Below are 14,896 nucleotides of genomic sequence, written 5' to 3' on the forward strand. Positions count from 1 at the left end.
GTTAGATTGTTTATTTGAGGTTTTTCTTGTTTCTTTTTTTTTTTTTCTTTTCTTTTTTTTTTCTTGTTTCTTGAGGTGAGCTTGAATTGCTATAAACTTCCCTCTTAGAACTGCTTTTGCTGCATCCATAGGTTTTGGATCATTGTGTTTTCGTTGTCATTTGTTTCTAGTATTTTTACATTTTTTTGATTTCTTCAGTGATCTCTTGGTTACTTAGCAGTGCAGTGTTTAGCCTCCATGTGTTTTTGTTTTTTATAGTTTGTTTTTCCTGTATTTGAATTCTAATTGATTTCTAATTTTCTGATTTTTTAAGAAACGAATTCAAAGCTTAAAATAGATTTTTTTCTTTGTAAATACATGTTGTGGTGTGTATTCATTCCTCCCTCTCCTCCAATATATAGACTGGTTTATTTAACTAATACAGCACATCTGTATCCTTCGAGTTTTCCCAAGGTCTCATCACCCTGAGTACAACATAGATTTAATCCTATTTCTTCTTAGAAGCATTAATGATTTATTTCACAGTACTTTATCCTAAATATGAACCCTTAGAATATATTTTAAATAGCTTTTCCTTGGAAGATTAGGTTAAAATGTTTTTTTCTTGTAGCCTTTTCTGGGCCCAGAACTCATTCCTGATAGAATAAAGGCTGCCTCTTCTAGTAATGCTTCTTTGGGATACATATGCCTTTTGGCTTATTGATTCATTGGGGGCTGGTTGGGTAGGGTACCCTCTGCCTGGCATGTACAAAGAGTCCAGTCTCTCAGAAGGAAATCAGACGTTCAGTATCAGCCACATCGTCTGTATGCGTGACCCATCTTCCAGTTAGGATGGTGTCTTCTTCGCATACTTGGTGATGAGTCTGCCCCAAATCCCCGTCTACAACACCTGTTTTTTTGGGCCACTCTCAGTACTCTTTGTGTAGAAGCCAAGATGGGATTAGATGTACAAAAGATTTACTGAGAGAAATGCCTGTGAAGGGAAACATCAGAAGTGGGGCGAGGCATCAGACCCCAATGCAGTTCTGACCCCTGCCAGTGAAGGAGAGAGGGTTGGGTAAGCAATCCCAGAGTATAGTGTAGCTCTAAGCGTGTTTCAGCTGGGTCAGTGGTGAGACATCCTGCCAAAATCGCCCATCAGAGGAGTCCTGTCTCTGTAGATCGGGGCCAGCCACAACATCCCTGCCACGCTCGGTTGTTAGCTCGGGTTGGCCCTTGGGAGGTGTGGCCTGGGCACGAACATAAGGCCACATCCAGAGAAGCATCAGTTTAGAAGTCACCCCTGTAGTATAAGTTTTGGAAGTGATTGCGATAGTCCAGAAGTAGGTTATAAGTGAAGAAATCCAAACCAGAACCTTTAAAGACATTAATATCTCATGGTGAGCAGAGAAGAAAGGCACCAGTTTAAGAGGCTGCATCGTGTTTTGAGAGTTAGAGAAAGACCCAGGTAAGAGAGAGTTTAAAGCAGGAAGGAGAAGCCAGTTGTACCAAATTTATAGAGAAGTGCAGTAAGATGAAGACTGAAGAGGCTGTCAGTGACCTGAGATCATTGTCAGTGGATTTCATGGGACAGGTTGTAGCAAGTTGATTAGACATCATGAGTGTATGACTCTTCAAACTGGGGCAGAATCTGTCCAAAGAAACAGTAGTTGTGATACTTTTTATCTCCATAACAAATTTAACATCGAGTTATGCCCTGCTGGTTAAATTTCTTAGGATTCAGCATTCCTCTGGTAGACGTCCACAAAGAACTGAGAAGGAGAGAAAAGAGATTCAAGTCTGGATGAAAAGAAAACGAAAAGAAAGAATGGCAGAGTACTTAAATCAGCTAGCAGAAAAGAGAGGGCAAGAACATCGTCCTTTCTGCCCCAGGAGCAACCCAGTAAGTCTGCAGTATCAAGGGTAATGGAATTATCACAGAAGATGTGTAGTTGTTTTCCTGGCAAGTATTCAAGAAAAGGATTAACATAATTTGGATGCATTTTTTTGTTTGATAGAAAAGTCAGCATTTTACTTAAGTCTGGAAAAGTTAAGAAATTACCTTAACAAAATGTAGCAGGGAATTCTACAAACCATGTTCTATTGAACTATCTTAGATTATTTTTTCTCCCTGAGGATAATTATGGCTCTAGCATTTTATTTTATTTTTAATTAATTAATTAATTAATTAATTAATTTGGCTGCGCCAGGTCTTAGTTGTGGCGTGCGGGCACTTAGTTGCTGCGTGTGGGATAGTGTTCCCTGAGCAGGGATTGAACCCAGGCTCCCTGCATTGAGAGCACAGAGTCTTAACCACTGGACAGCCAGGGAAGTCCCGTGGCTCTAGCATTTTAACCAAATGAAGAGGTCGAGGGGTTGGGTGACCAGTTGGAGTCACTCCCTTAATTTTCAGTGAAAGTCAGTGGCAGTTGAACAACTGTGTGTGTAGTAAAGCTATTTTAAAAATCAATTTTCTCTCCATAAGTTATCTACAAAAAAATCTCTTAAAGTATGGTCCAGTTATGAACCAACAGAACAGTGGCACTTCTGTGTGTGTGCTTCAACTGTCCGTTAAACTGTCAACATTCGTTTCCTGAGCCCTGACTATGGACATCACCATGGCCAGGTCGAAAGTGTTTTTCTTCAGAAGGTGAAACAAAGCAGTGTTCCTTTGATGATTACATAACTGTGAAACTCACATTTAGATTACACTTGGATTATAGTTTATCTTTCACTTTGTCATCTGAAATAAAATATAATATCACTTCATCTTTTTTCAGCATCATGAGGGGAACATATTCTGTAAGTGAATTTTCCAGATAAGGTTGTCACATTTCAGCACCAAATGGTGCAAAAGTAGGTGAACTATTATTTAAAGAGTGTAATTTACTTACCTGTGTCTGGAGAGAGCATGCAGATGTTAGATGACATTTTGTTGATAGCTCTGGGGACATGGTAATGACCTTCAGGGCTACTTGAAGACCAGAATCTTACAGTGTGTGTGTATATCTGTGCTCTTCTACCCCACGGAGGATGAGTTTGCATATCACCCTCCCTGTCAGCCAAGCAGATTCCCCAGATGGTTAGAATTGTATCCAAATTTAGAATAAATGAACTCTGAGGGCATTGGGACTGTTTTGTTCATAGACTTTGTGACATCTCCTTCAGTATCGCAGATAATTGTTTATTTTTAGCTTCTGTTTGGGTAAAGGTATGGAACTAGTGAGGGGTTAATGTAATTAAAATTTTCGTTTTCATTTTTATCAGAAATCAATAAGACCTTAAATTTATTGTTGACTACTGTATAGGACCTTGAGAAAGTGAATCCACTTCTGTGTGTATGTTTTTATATACACAGTTGTATGTGAAAGGACTTACCCTCATTAGTAATTCAACAGTAACTCTTAATGTTCTGGAATAAGACATATATAGCTGATGTTGGCCAGTTTACCCCATGGTGCATAAGTTTTGAAGAGTTTACAAGTCACAATGAACCCACTACAGTAGGTTTCTGGTAAACATTTTAAAACATTAAAGTGATGGTTTTAAATGTCTGACTCATTTCTGCTTTTATCAACCAAGCTCTTGGTGAGATTAATCATAAGACAGAGTACAAAGTATGGGTGTCTCCATCGTTAAAATGTTCCTATTTTCGATTTTAAATGCAGCTGATAAGGATTTCTCCTTTTGAGAAAATACATTAGTTTACTAAAATAGACTTTGCATTCCATTTATTAAATTGGATTTTATTTTAATTACATGATGCTTTAATTTAACATTTTCATATTTTGTGCTGGGGTAGGAAGCTTCATCAAATATGACAGTGTTTTGTACTGTTTACTAAATAACAAAATTATGTTTTAACTTCCTATTAAAATATATTAGTGGAATTTTCATGTTTTCCAAGGGTCATAATGGTTTAATTATTTGAATTGAACAGTAATGAACTAACTGGTTATTTCTTGTGCAGTTTTACATGACTTCAAGGGAAATCAGGCTGAGACAAAAGATGAAGCACGAAAAAGACAGGTGATTTTGGTGGTTGCACCCTGATCATTCTCTCTGTTGCTTCCTCACTCAAGGCCGTAGATAATGCCTTAGGGATTCTGGTTTGCATAGTAGTCCCTTTTTTGTTGATAAACAGAAAATTACGGGAGCTAACTGCAAGGAAAATAATTAGACTCCAATAGCCTTTTTTGGAATTTGCTTTCAAATATTATTTATTCCATTCAATTTTTATACCTTATTTCTGCTATTCCCCTCCCTCTCCCAATCCAGATATGTATGTGCATTTTGAAAATACCCCAAAGGCCATAACTACAGATGCCTTTAATAATACCTCCTAATGGTTTTCAGAAATCTGAAATTTGAATTTGTATTGAAATGCATGGAAGAAAATAAATGCTAGGTGGTCTTTGAACACTATGTTCCCTCTAGAAATATGAACTGAAAGTGACTCTTTTACTAAATGTTGTTTAATTCTTTCTCTAAAGATTGCTACTCTCTGACCACTATAGTCGTCGAATCTCACAAGCATACAGTCTGATGAATGAACTGTTATCTGAATCAGTACAGCTTCCAGCAACTGCACAGAAACCATTGCCTAACAAACCCAGACCTGCTCAAATTCCCAGAAGGCAACGCTCCCTTTCTCCAAGAGGGTAAGACAAGGTTTGGCACGTCATTTGGCAAGATAATGTCAAGCGTGATAAGTGTGAAGCACTGTTGTGACTCAAGTTCAGTGGACTTGTTCTGAATTATGATAATAAAGTGAAGGGGAAAATGGTGCCGTAATTATGAGGTCTTCATTAGTTTTAATCACCAAGGAAAAAGACAAAAATGTCATTAAATGTCTAATTAAGATATAACAAAGCACTTCTGTATGCCTAATACAATTTTTATATCCATTCAATCCTGTTTCCTTCTTTTCTGTAGTTTTTGTTAATAATTCCTTCTGTAATTTGCCTCCTAACTGCTCCCCTGTTTCTCTGCTTGGCTCCATTCTTGTAGAAACAGATAGTCATCACCAGCTTACCACTTCTTCCTCTTCTTCCCACCCAGTTATTGCTGATTCAATTGTAGATACTGTTACATGTTTCTTCTTAAATTAATGACCTGCATTAGGTTTGGATATTAGTTCATTAGGCAAGAATTAATTAAACATAGATACTAAAGAAAAGTACCCAAGTGTAAAGTTTCTTATATATGGCAAACAAACACAAAATTATATTTGTTAATGACCCATAAGGAGAAAATGAATTGACCGTATAGTGTTGTTAAAAATTACCACCTTTGGCAAAATAATTGATTAGGATTGTAAACGTAATCACGTAACTTAAGAGCCTAGAGGAAGTGCTACCCGACGCAAAGCTAGACGTAATCAGATTACTTGTGTGTGTGTAATTTGGGGTGTAATCAAAAGAGCAGAGACTCCCCTTGAATATTTCCTAGAATAATGCATGGTATTTAATACATAAATAACTGCCAAATGTATAGAGCATCTGAAATGGATAGAGAGATAAAAACAATTTCTTTGGAAAAAAATGAGTGAAGTTTGAGGTATGAGGAGAATTACACACTGAATGCATCACTGAGGTACAAAATGAATGTATTAATCTGAGCTGGAATTTACATCTTTTGAAATATTGTAGTTTATCACTAATAGAAGATTCTAGGAATATAATAACTGTGTAATTTCTACTTTAGAGAGAATCGACATGATCACAATTTTCCAATACATAGACCTGGAAAAGTCAGATATATATCCATCAAACCAAGTTATACCCAAAAGGGGAGACTTTTGGGGCAAACTCAAGGCTCACCCTGGCCATGTGGTAAGACTGAAAACTTTTTTTTTATCTTGTGTAATTTGGACCTATTTTTTCTTGTCTCCAAAGTTGTGTTTTCATTAGTAAAAGTTGTAAATCTTAGTGAAAAGCAGTTCCCATTTCAACAGAATGCAAGGGATTGATAAAGAGTTAGCGGTACTGGGATTTTGTTCTGTTGCTTTGAAATGAGAAGACCCTAGGAATCTTTTTAAACTAATGGCCTTTTTGTAATAGAATTTGAACAGTCAGTTCTGTGTGATATGACTTATTTGGGAATCTGTTTCTTTTGTGTGGCTAAAGATGTAGGCATTTTTACAAATCAAGTTCTGATAGATTTCAGGATGGATATATAATAGAGTAGGAATAGAACAGGAGCAGGTTGAAATAGTATCATTTTTACCCTTTTTGAATATTCTTTTCCACATTTGAAGTATAGTATTTGTTATTTATTACTAGCCTTCCTTTAGTTCATTTTGCCATATGTGGGTTTTGATTACTAAAGTAAAACATACTTATTTGTTTTAAAATGTATAATCATAGTTAACATGTAGTATACATATGTACAGCTAAGGATGTATAATAACTAATGTGCCAGGTTCCATTTAAGCACTTGAATTACAACTCTGTGAGAAAGGTACTATTATGTTCCCATTTTAAACAAGAGAAAGCCAAGGGAGAGGAAGTTGAAATAACTGCCTAAGATCAGATATCTAGGAAGTGGTAGAGTCTAGATTTGAACCCAGTCTGGGTCTAGAGCCTCCACACCTAGAACCTGAACTTCAGTATGCACGTTAACTGAGAAAATGGAAGTATCCATATATTGCAGTCTTTTTGATGGAACTTTATAGTTTGGTTAACTCTTGCTTTTGATTGATGAATTACAATAAGAAAACACTGTTCTTTTTTAAACTAGAATTTCAAAATAGTAACCATTTAAAAAAATTTTTTAAGTTTTATTTTATACCTGATACATTTACCAAAATTAAAGAAAAGAAATATCCAAAACTGGAAAAGATTTTAAACTTGAATCACGGTTTCTTAAAGTCTTGGATTATGTGGAAATATGTCTTTTTCTTGGACCTGTCCAATGTCAGGCCTGTATTGTTACCTTGCACTTGGCTGGGCTGAGGCCTTGGCCCTCTTTGGTCCCCTTACCTGCCTTGCTGAGCTATGCTTGATGAGATGCTCCTGCTGCCCAGAGACTCAGAAGTCCTCAGTGACCAGTACCCCACACAGATAAGTCCAAACCCTCTCCCTGGCCTTTAAGGTGTCCTCCCCTTCTGCCTCCTTAGCCTCCTTTCCACATATAATCCGGATGACCCATAGCACATGCAGGCTTGTTTTCCAGACACGTGCTGTGTGCTCCCATTCCTGCCTTGAAAACTTCCCTTATACCTTAAATGCCTCCCCTCCGTGTCTTGGAAGACATCCCTAATTTTAATTCTTTAGCTCTTCCAACCCAGTGTAATGAATTTTAACATCCATATTTTCATTTTTTAACTGGCTGGTACTTAACTTGCATGGTAGTTGTGAATATTAGAGACAAATAGTAGCATTGGTAACTAATATAGTTATTTTTTTTGTCCTCTGAACCCTCAGTCATGTGTTTCTGCCCTTCTTGAGGCACTACTGCAACAGGTCTTACGTTGTAGTTACTTATAAACTTGGTTATGTCCCGGGATAGACTAAATGATTTGAGGGTAGCAACACTTTCTACATCTGTGTTACCCCTTCACATTGAACAAATGAAATAATTGAATAACTGGATAAATGGGAAAAAAAGGCTATTTAGCTTTTTTGCTTAAAAATAGCTATATATAAACTAATTATTGTTCAAGAATATTAATGGGCAGGTATTGTAGTATTTATACTGTGTCATAGAACACCATATGCCTAACTATTATCTGAGCTGACCTGTCACTCAGCTTCCTGGACCTCCAAGGCAAAGGTAGGAGAGTCAACTTGAGGGACTGTGAACACACTGACCTCCCTGACTGCCTCTGCCACATCCAGAACCCAGCCATTCCCCTGACAACATTCAGCAGCAGTGGGAGAAACCGGGCTCTTCCAGTCCGTGACACAGACAACATGAGCCCGCTGGGGCAAGTTTAATTGTTGCACAGGTGGGAAGTGAGGATCCATCAAGATTTAAAAATTCCCTGCAGTTCTTCTGGAAAAGAAGTTTTCCTGAAAATTCTTTGAGTTTGACTATATGTTGCTGTCTTTTATTTATTTATTAAATTAAATTATTTATTTATTTTTGGCTGGTTGGGTCTTCATCGCTGCGCACGGGCTTTCTCTAGTTGCGGCGAACAGGGGCTACTCTTTGTTGTGGTGCGCTGGCTCCTCATTGCGGTGGCTTCTCTTGGTGCAGAGTGCAGGCTCTAGGCGCGCGGACTTCAGTAGTTGTGGCTCTCGGGCTCTAGAGCACAGACTCAGTAGTTGTGGCGCACGGGCTTAGTTGCTCCGTGGCATGTGGGATCTTCCTGGACCAGGGCTCAAACCCATGTCCCCTGCATTGGCAGGCGGATTCTTAACCACCGTGCCACGAGGGAAGTCCCAACTATCTGTCTTCTATAAAGCAGTATACAGTTTTTGGCTAACTTCTTCAGCCCCGTGCGCAAACTGTTAAATTTAAGAGTTTTCTTTCTTTCTTTTTTTTTTTTTGCTTGTTTTGTGTTTAATTCTGTCAAAAACAATATATAAGGACTATATGATAAGTATCTGAGAGGCATTATAAGCATAAATAATAGGTCTAGCCTTTGAAATCATCCGGGCCTAGGTTCATAGCCCAGCTCTGCCGCTCACTTTGTGCTCTCAGATGTTTCTTAAATCCTACCACATAGAGCTGTTGTGGATCATAACATAAAACATTTTGCATAACAAACAGTAAATAGTTGCTACTAATCCTGGAATTTAAGAAACCTTAGTTGATCATTCTCTTTGCATTTTGTCTAGGTATTTACTGGAAATAGGCTTATACACCTGGCTTTTCCAGTTGCCAGGGCACATTTGCCATATGAGAAAGGTCCGTGGTTGTGCTATAAGGATACCAAGTCTCAAAGTAGACTTTCCCTTCCTTCATCTGCACTTTTGTTTTGCTTTCTTGGTTCAAATCAACCACCATTTATTGGGCCCCTACTAAGCAGAAGATTTCGGTCCTCAAAGAACTTACAACATGAAAGGTGCATATGGAAGGCTAAAGAAGTTTGCCTGTCTTTATAGGAACTGCTACTTTTACCATACAGAGGAAAGCTGGTGGAGCCAAAGTGGCAGTAAGAAAGGCTGTGCAGTCTCCAGTTACCGTCCAAAAAGGTATGGGATAAAGGTTAGAAAGTTCTTGAGCTTAATACTAAAAATTTTTAAATCATAAATCACTCTTAGAAATGTCAAATAGGGATTTCAGTATGAAGAGTGTGGCTAGGTGGTGGTAATGGGTTTAATAAGCACAGTGCTGAACATAAAAACAAGTACTCAGGAAGGTGCTGTGATCACATAGCCATGGAGCACACAGACCCGTAAGTTTGGCCCAATTAGCTCTGCTCTGATGGAGAGAGAGGGAAATTATACATCATTATCTCAGTCTCCGACATCTCCCCGAGCCCACCCCTCAACTGCTGTTACTCTCCACAATTTAAAAAACAGTTTCACATTCATCCTCCTATTAGCTGTCTGTAACAACCCTGGTAGATAGTCAGGGCAACTCTTATCCCCATCTTACAGCTGAGGAAGCTGAGGTACAGAGAAGCCAAGTGGCCTGCTCAAATCCCCTTAGAACAATAGAAAGAACAGCTGGCAGTTATAGAGAACTTACTTGATGCCAAGCATTGTATTAACATCTTATGTGCATGATCTCATTTAATCCAGTGAGGTATCTGTGGAATTAAAGAACTAAATTTGATGGGAATAATGATGAAAACACTAATTCATATATACCATAAAAATGATGAGAGATGTGAATTAATCTGTTCCTGTTATTATGCCTCTCTCCACTGCTGTCTCCTTTCTTTGCAGATTCTTCTTTCAGTTTACATCACATCTCTCTTCAGCTGTGTCTACTCTGCTATTTAACATACTTATCAAGTTTTAGTGTCGATGGCTATACCTTCTAGAAATTCTACTTGGTCCTTTCCATACTTTCCCCCACTGTCTGCATTAAAACCCAAGCCTCCAGTTACTGGGATTAATTTGAGTCCAAGAAGCATCATTTCCTGTGCTTTTAATTTTATAATCCCAGGCTAGTTTTTTTCTTTCAAAGTTTCTCATTTTAATCTTTTGTTACGATGTTTTCTAATTTAGAATACCCCATAGCTTTTTATTCTTTTCTAAGCAAATATGGAGCAATGTTTATTTTAACAGATAAAATGCCCCAAAATACAATGTTACCCCTAAAAATAGCTGAAATTATATGTACCTTTGTATTGTATTATGAAGCCTCCAGAGACTCAGGGTTTTGTGTTCTTGAAGTGAGTTATGACCTAGCATGAGGCCTTGCCCGTAGAAAGGCAAAGAGAAGTATTTCCTTCACTGTCCAGTGTCCAGCCCCTGAGAGTATGATTCCAGGTTTCTAGCTTGGGTGTTTGTCTAGACTGTGGCCTAATAACTGGCCCAGGTTGGGCAAGAGGAGGAGCAGGGTTTTCTTCTAGGGGAGATGGAGCTAATGGACTCAGGGTTACTGTTCAGTTTCAGACTCCTCAGGCAAGACTCTATAGAGTTATTTGGCAATAAAGAAACAGAGGCGGCATTCACTCTTCTACAGAGAAAGATGCTACTTTAGGGGAAGCTGGTGCACTTGCCCACTAGTTTCCACTGTGGGGTTTCTTCTTGATATATCACTTACTTTTGACCTTAGAAAGCTTTCCCTGGCCATGTTGGGGTAGGAACACCCCACCTGGAGAAGCTTTGCACATGTTCCGTTTCACAGAATTTTTTTCATATTGTTTTTTTATCTCAAAATTGGATATCCCAAATAAATCTAGAGAAGTGCACTTTGATCTGAAGCAAAGGAAATTACAAAGCCATCCCTGTGTAAAGCAAGGTGAGAGAAAGCCAGTGATAGCCTCTCGAGGTTTGTAGATACCCCACAGGTAAAAGTTTACCCTAAAATGTAGGCTTATTAACCTTAGTATCAGCCGACTTGGTGATGATCTATCATTCTTTCTAGATGGCAGTAATTATGTTCATTTGACAAAACAAGAGTAGCAAAGGTTAGATACCAAATTAATTACAGCGGAGATAGGGGTGGGATTAGTTAATGGTCACAATCTTTGCTAATCTCTTACCATACCTGGAAGACTTGAAAGAACAACTTCAGCACCCCGCCTCCATTGTTTCCATCTACTCTGGAGGGACAGCCTACCCTTGTAGTCACAATACTGCTTAACTACCTGTTGGTTTCTCTTCTTTTTATCCTCAGTCTCAACCTTTTCTGTTTTACCAGCTGTTTTTTTTTTTTAAACACAGTGTGTTCACATGTGCATTCCAATTGTGCATTCATAGATATTTTTTCTTTCACAGTTTTTCAAAAATTGTTCCTTAGTAATATTTACTGAAATAATTATTTTAATATGAAACTTTCAATCACACCCCAAAATACTCAGTGGTGTCTTTAAATAGCAGAAAAAAAAGTCAGCCCTTTTTCAACTAGAGCACAGTCCTCACATTGGATTCTAAAATGGTGACCACAGGTGCTACAGGATGATGTTAACCTTACTTCTGTTTCAGACCCTTGGGGCTAATCAAAAGAAGAATCCCTAAGCCCTCTTGTACTGCCACCCTTCTCCCTGTAATCCAAGAAGCAAGCTATTGGAAAGCTGCTGCCTTGGGGATCCAGATAAATAGACCCGTTTCTCACTTACAGATGTGAAGATTATCCAAAAGAGCCCTCTAAGTACTATTCTTCCCTCCCCCAAAAGAACAGAAAGTTAACATATTAGCTCAGGTTCTGGGCATAGATCATCTCTCTCATCTTGGGCCATTACATAACCCCCTAAGCCTCACCTTCCTCATTTGCAAAATGGGGATAGTAACTGTTTCCCCACAGGACTTTCATGAAGAGTATTTATTCTGCAGCAGTCTGTTGAGCTCCTGCTACTTACCAGGCACTGTCAGTCAGGAACAACGCAGACGGTAGCACAAAAATAAGATATGGGAGACCTTGAAGGTCTCTTTTAGGAGGTGTCATTGGAGTGAAGATGCTGAATGTTGAAAACGGGGTTGTCATGTAACAATAGGAAGAACAGTTCCAGGCGGCGAGAAGAGCAAGTTCAAAGCCCTGCTACAGAGGCAACCTTGATAGATTGCCTGGATTGGATTTTACTCTGCATCCAGTGGGACTCCATTGGAGGGAATTAAGCAGGGAGATAATATAATTTACATTTTAGAACATGTGGGAGAAGAAGAACAGAAGGCAGCAGACAAGCACAGAGATATTCCTTGGACTAGGGTTATAATAATAAAAATGGGGGGAAGTCATTCGATTTGGAATATAGAGCATTTCCCCGGAATGGGGCAGAAATTAACAGTTTGATTTTGGACATGTTAATATTGGGATGTTTATTGCACATCCAAGGCAAGGTGTCAAGAAGGCCGTTTGCCCTATGAAGCTAGAGATACAGGTTTGAGAGTTGTCAGCATGTAGGTATTTCCAGCCACGGAACTAGATGAGGTCAGCGAGGGAGGATGTAGATGTGTAAGAAGACCAATGACCAGGTCCTGGGGCTCTCTGGTAATTCAGCGGACTGAATGTAGGTAGCGTGCATAGCCCATAGTAAATGCCAAAATGTGTACTGCTGTTATTTGGGGGCCGGGGGGGTGCTTATTTCTTGGAGGTATCCTTAGCACGAGGTTGGTAGAGAGATGAAAGACCAGGTGGCCCAAACATTAGCACTCTGTTACCTCTTCTTCCCCTCTTCAAGGAGCCACAGCCCTGCTTGTTGGGAGCTGAGTTTACTTCCCATCGTATACCCCACATATACAACCATCTTGGGTGTTTCTTCAGGTCACCCAGTAGGGGTAGAATGTGCTGTAATACTGGCTTTGGAACATGAAGTGTGTTAGGTGGGGCCAGCTCTCCAGGCCTCGTGCAGAGAAGCGCTGTCGATGGGCCGATGCGCTAAGCTGCCTGTGCGCGCGAGCTGGGATGAATGTTTCTTTTCAGCAAATACTGATATTCAGGAAGGAGGAAGGGGGCCGTAATGTGTGGGTACTGCACTTACCTTGATGCCTATGCCCAAAGGTGAATTGTAGCTGTGAAGCGTGAGTGGCGATGCCAAGAACATCACTCCTGTGAAGCTTCCACAAGACTTTCCATAAGAGAGAGAGGCAAGCAAGGCCCAGCTCTCTGAGTTCATCCAGCTTTTAACTTGGAACTTCTCCAGAGTTCCATTTTTTTTTTTCCTGTGGCCTCTCCTCCCTGGACTCTCTGGTCCTAGAGGTTACTGTTGCTTTTTTTGTTTGCTTTTTTTTGTTTGTTTTTTATTAGTTATCTATTTTATACATATTAGTGTATATATGTCAATCCCAATCTCCCAATTCATCCCACCACCCCACCCCTGCTTTCTCCCCTTGGTGTCCATACGTTTGTTCTCTACATCTGTGTCTCTATTTCTGCCTTGCAAACCAGTTCATCTGTACCATTTTTCAAGGTTCCACATATATGTGTTAATATACGATATTTGTTTTTCTCTTTCTGACTGACTTCCCTCTGTATGACAGTCTCTTGGTCCATCCACGTCTCTATAAATGACCGAATTTCGTTTCTTTTTATGGCTGAGTAACATTCCATTGTATATATGTACCACATCTTCTTTATCTATTCATCTGACGATGGGTATTTAGGTTGCTTCCATGATCCTGACTATTGTAAATAGCGCGGCAATGAACATTGGGGTGCATGTGTCTTTTTGAATTATGGTTTTCTCTGGGTATGTGCCCAGTAGTGGGATTGCTGGGTCATATGTTAATTCTATATTTAGTTTTTTAAGGAACCTCCATACTCTTCTCCATAGTGGCTGTATCAATTTACATTCCCACCAACTGTGCAAGAGGGTTCCCTTTTCTCCACACCCTCTCCAGCACTTGTTGTTTGTAGATTTTCTGATGATGCTCATTCTAACTGGTGTGAGGTGATACCTCACTGTAGTTTTGATTTGCATTTCTCTAATAATTAGTGATGTTGAGCAGCTTTTTGTGTGCTTCTTGGCCATCTGTATGTCTTCTTTGGAGAAATGTCTATTTAGGTCTTCTGCCCATTTTTGACTGGGTTGTTTGCTTTTTTAATATTGAGCTGCATGAGCTATTTATATATTTTGGAGATTAATCCTTTGTCCGCTGATTTGTTTGCAAATGTTTTCTCCCATTCTGAGGTTTGTCTTTTTGTCTTGTTTGTAGTTTCCTTTGCTATACAATAGCTTTTAAGTTTCATTAGGTCGTCCCATTTGTTTATTTTTGTTTTTATTTCCATTACTCTAGGATGTGGGTCAAAAAAGATCTTGCTGTGATGTATGTCAAAGAGTGTTCTTCCTGTGTTTTCCTCTGAGAGCTTTATTGTGTCCCGTCTTATGTTTAGGTCTTTAATCCATTTTGAGTTTATTTTTGTGTATGGTGTTAGAGAGTGTTCTAATTTCATTCTTTTACATGTAGCTGCCCAGTTTACCCAGCACCACTTATTGAAGAGACAGTTTTTTCTCCACTGTATATATACCCTTGCCTCCTTTGTCATAGATTAGTTGACCATAGGTGCGTGGGTTTATCTCTGGCCTTTCTATCCTGTTCCATTGATCTATATTTCTGTTTTTGTGCCAGTACCATAGTGTCTTGATTACTGTAGTTTTGTAGTAGAGTCTGAAGTCAAGGAGTCTCATTCTTCCAGCTCCGTTTTCTTCCCTCAAGATTGCTTTGGCTATTCGGGGTCTTTTGTGTCTCCATACAAATTGTAAGATTTTTTTGTTCTAGTTCTGTAAAAAATGCCAGTGGTAATTTGATAGGGATTGCATTGAATCTGTAGATTGCTTTAGGTAGTATAGTCATTTTCACAACATCGATTCTTCCAATCCAAGAACATGGTATATCTCTGCATCTGTTTGTGT

At 39.0% G+C, this 14,896-nt stretch overlaps 1 protein-coding gene across 10 annotated transcripts in view; it reads left to right on the forward strand.

The window, feature by feature from the left end:
- CPLANE1 (ciliogenesis and planar polarity effector complex subunit 1) overlaps positions 1–14,896 on the forward strand; it is a 128,604-nt gene that overhangs the window by 100,379 nt on the left and 13,329 nt on the right. For 8 of the 10 annotated variants that reach the window (XM_027092644.1, XM_027092638.1, XM_027092642.1 and 5 more), the window contains 5 exons: positions 1,717–1,882; positions 3,950–4,008; positions 4,473–4,640; positions 5,686–5,813; positions 9,033–9,122. In XM_027092644.1, the coding sequence (XP_026948445.1) occupies positions 1,717–1,882; positions 3,950–4,008; positions 4,473–4,640; positions 5,686–5,813; positions 9,033–9,122 (611 nt within the window). The remainder of the gene's footprint in view (positions 1–1,716; positions 1,883–3,949; positions 4,009–4,472; positions 4,641–5,685; positions 5,814–9,032; positions 9,123–14,896) is intronic. The other 2 variants (XM_027092645.1, XM_027092643.1) reach the window with 1 other exon arrangement.

Source organism: Aethalodelphis obliquidens, unplaced genomic scaffold (assembly GCF_003676395.1).
Source record: "Aethalodelphis obliquidens isolate GAN/ISIS:26980383/991018 unplaced genomic scaffold, ASM367639v1 scaffold80, whole genome shotgun sequence".
NCBI classification, from domain to species: domain Eukaryota; kingdom Metazoa; phylum Chordata; class Mammalia; order Artiodactyla; family Delphinidae; genus Aethalodelphis; species Aethalodelphis obliquidens.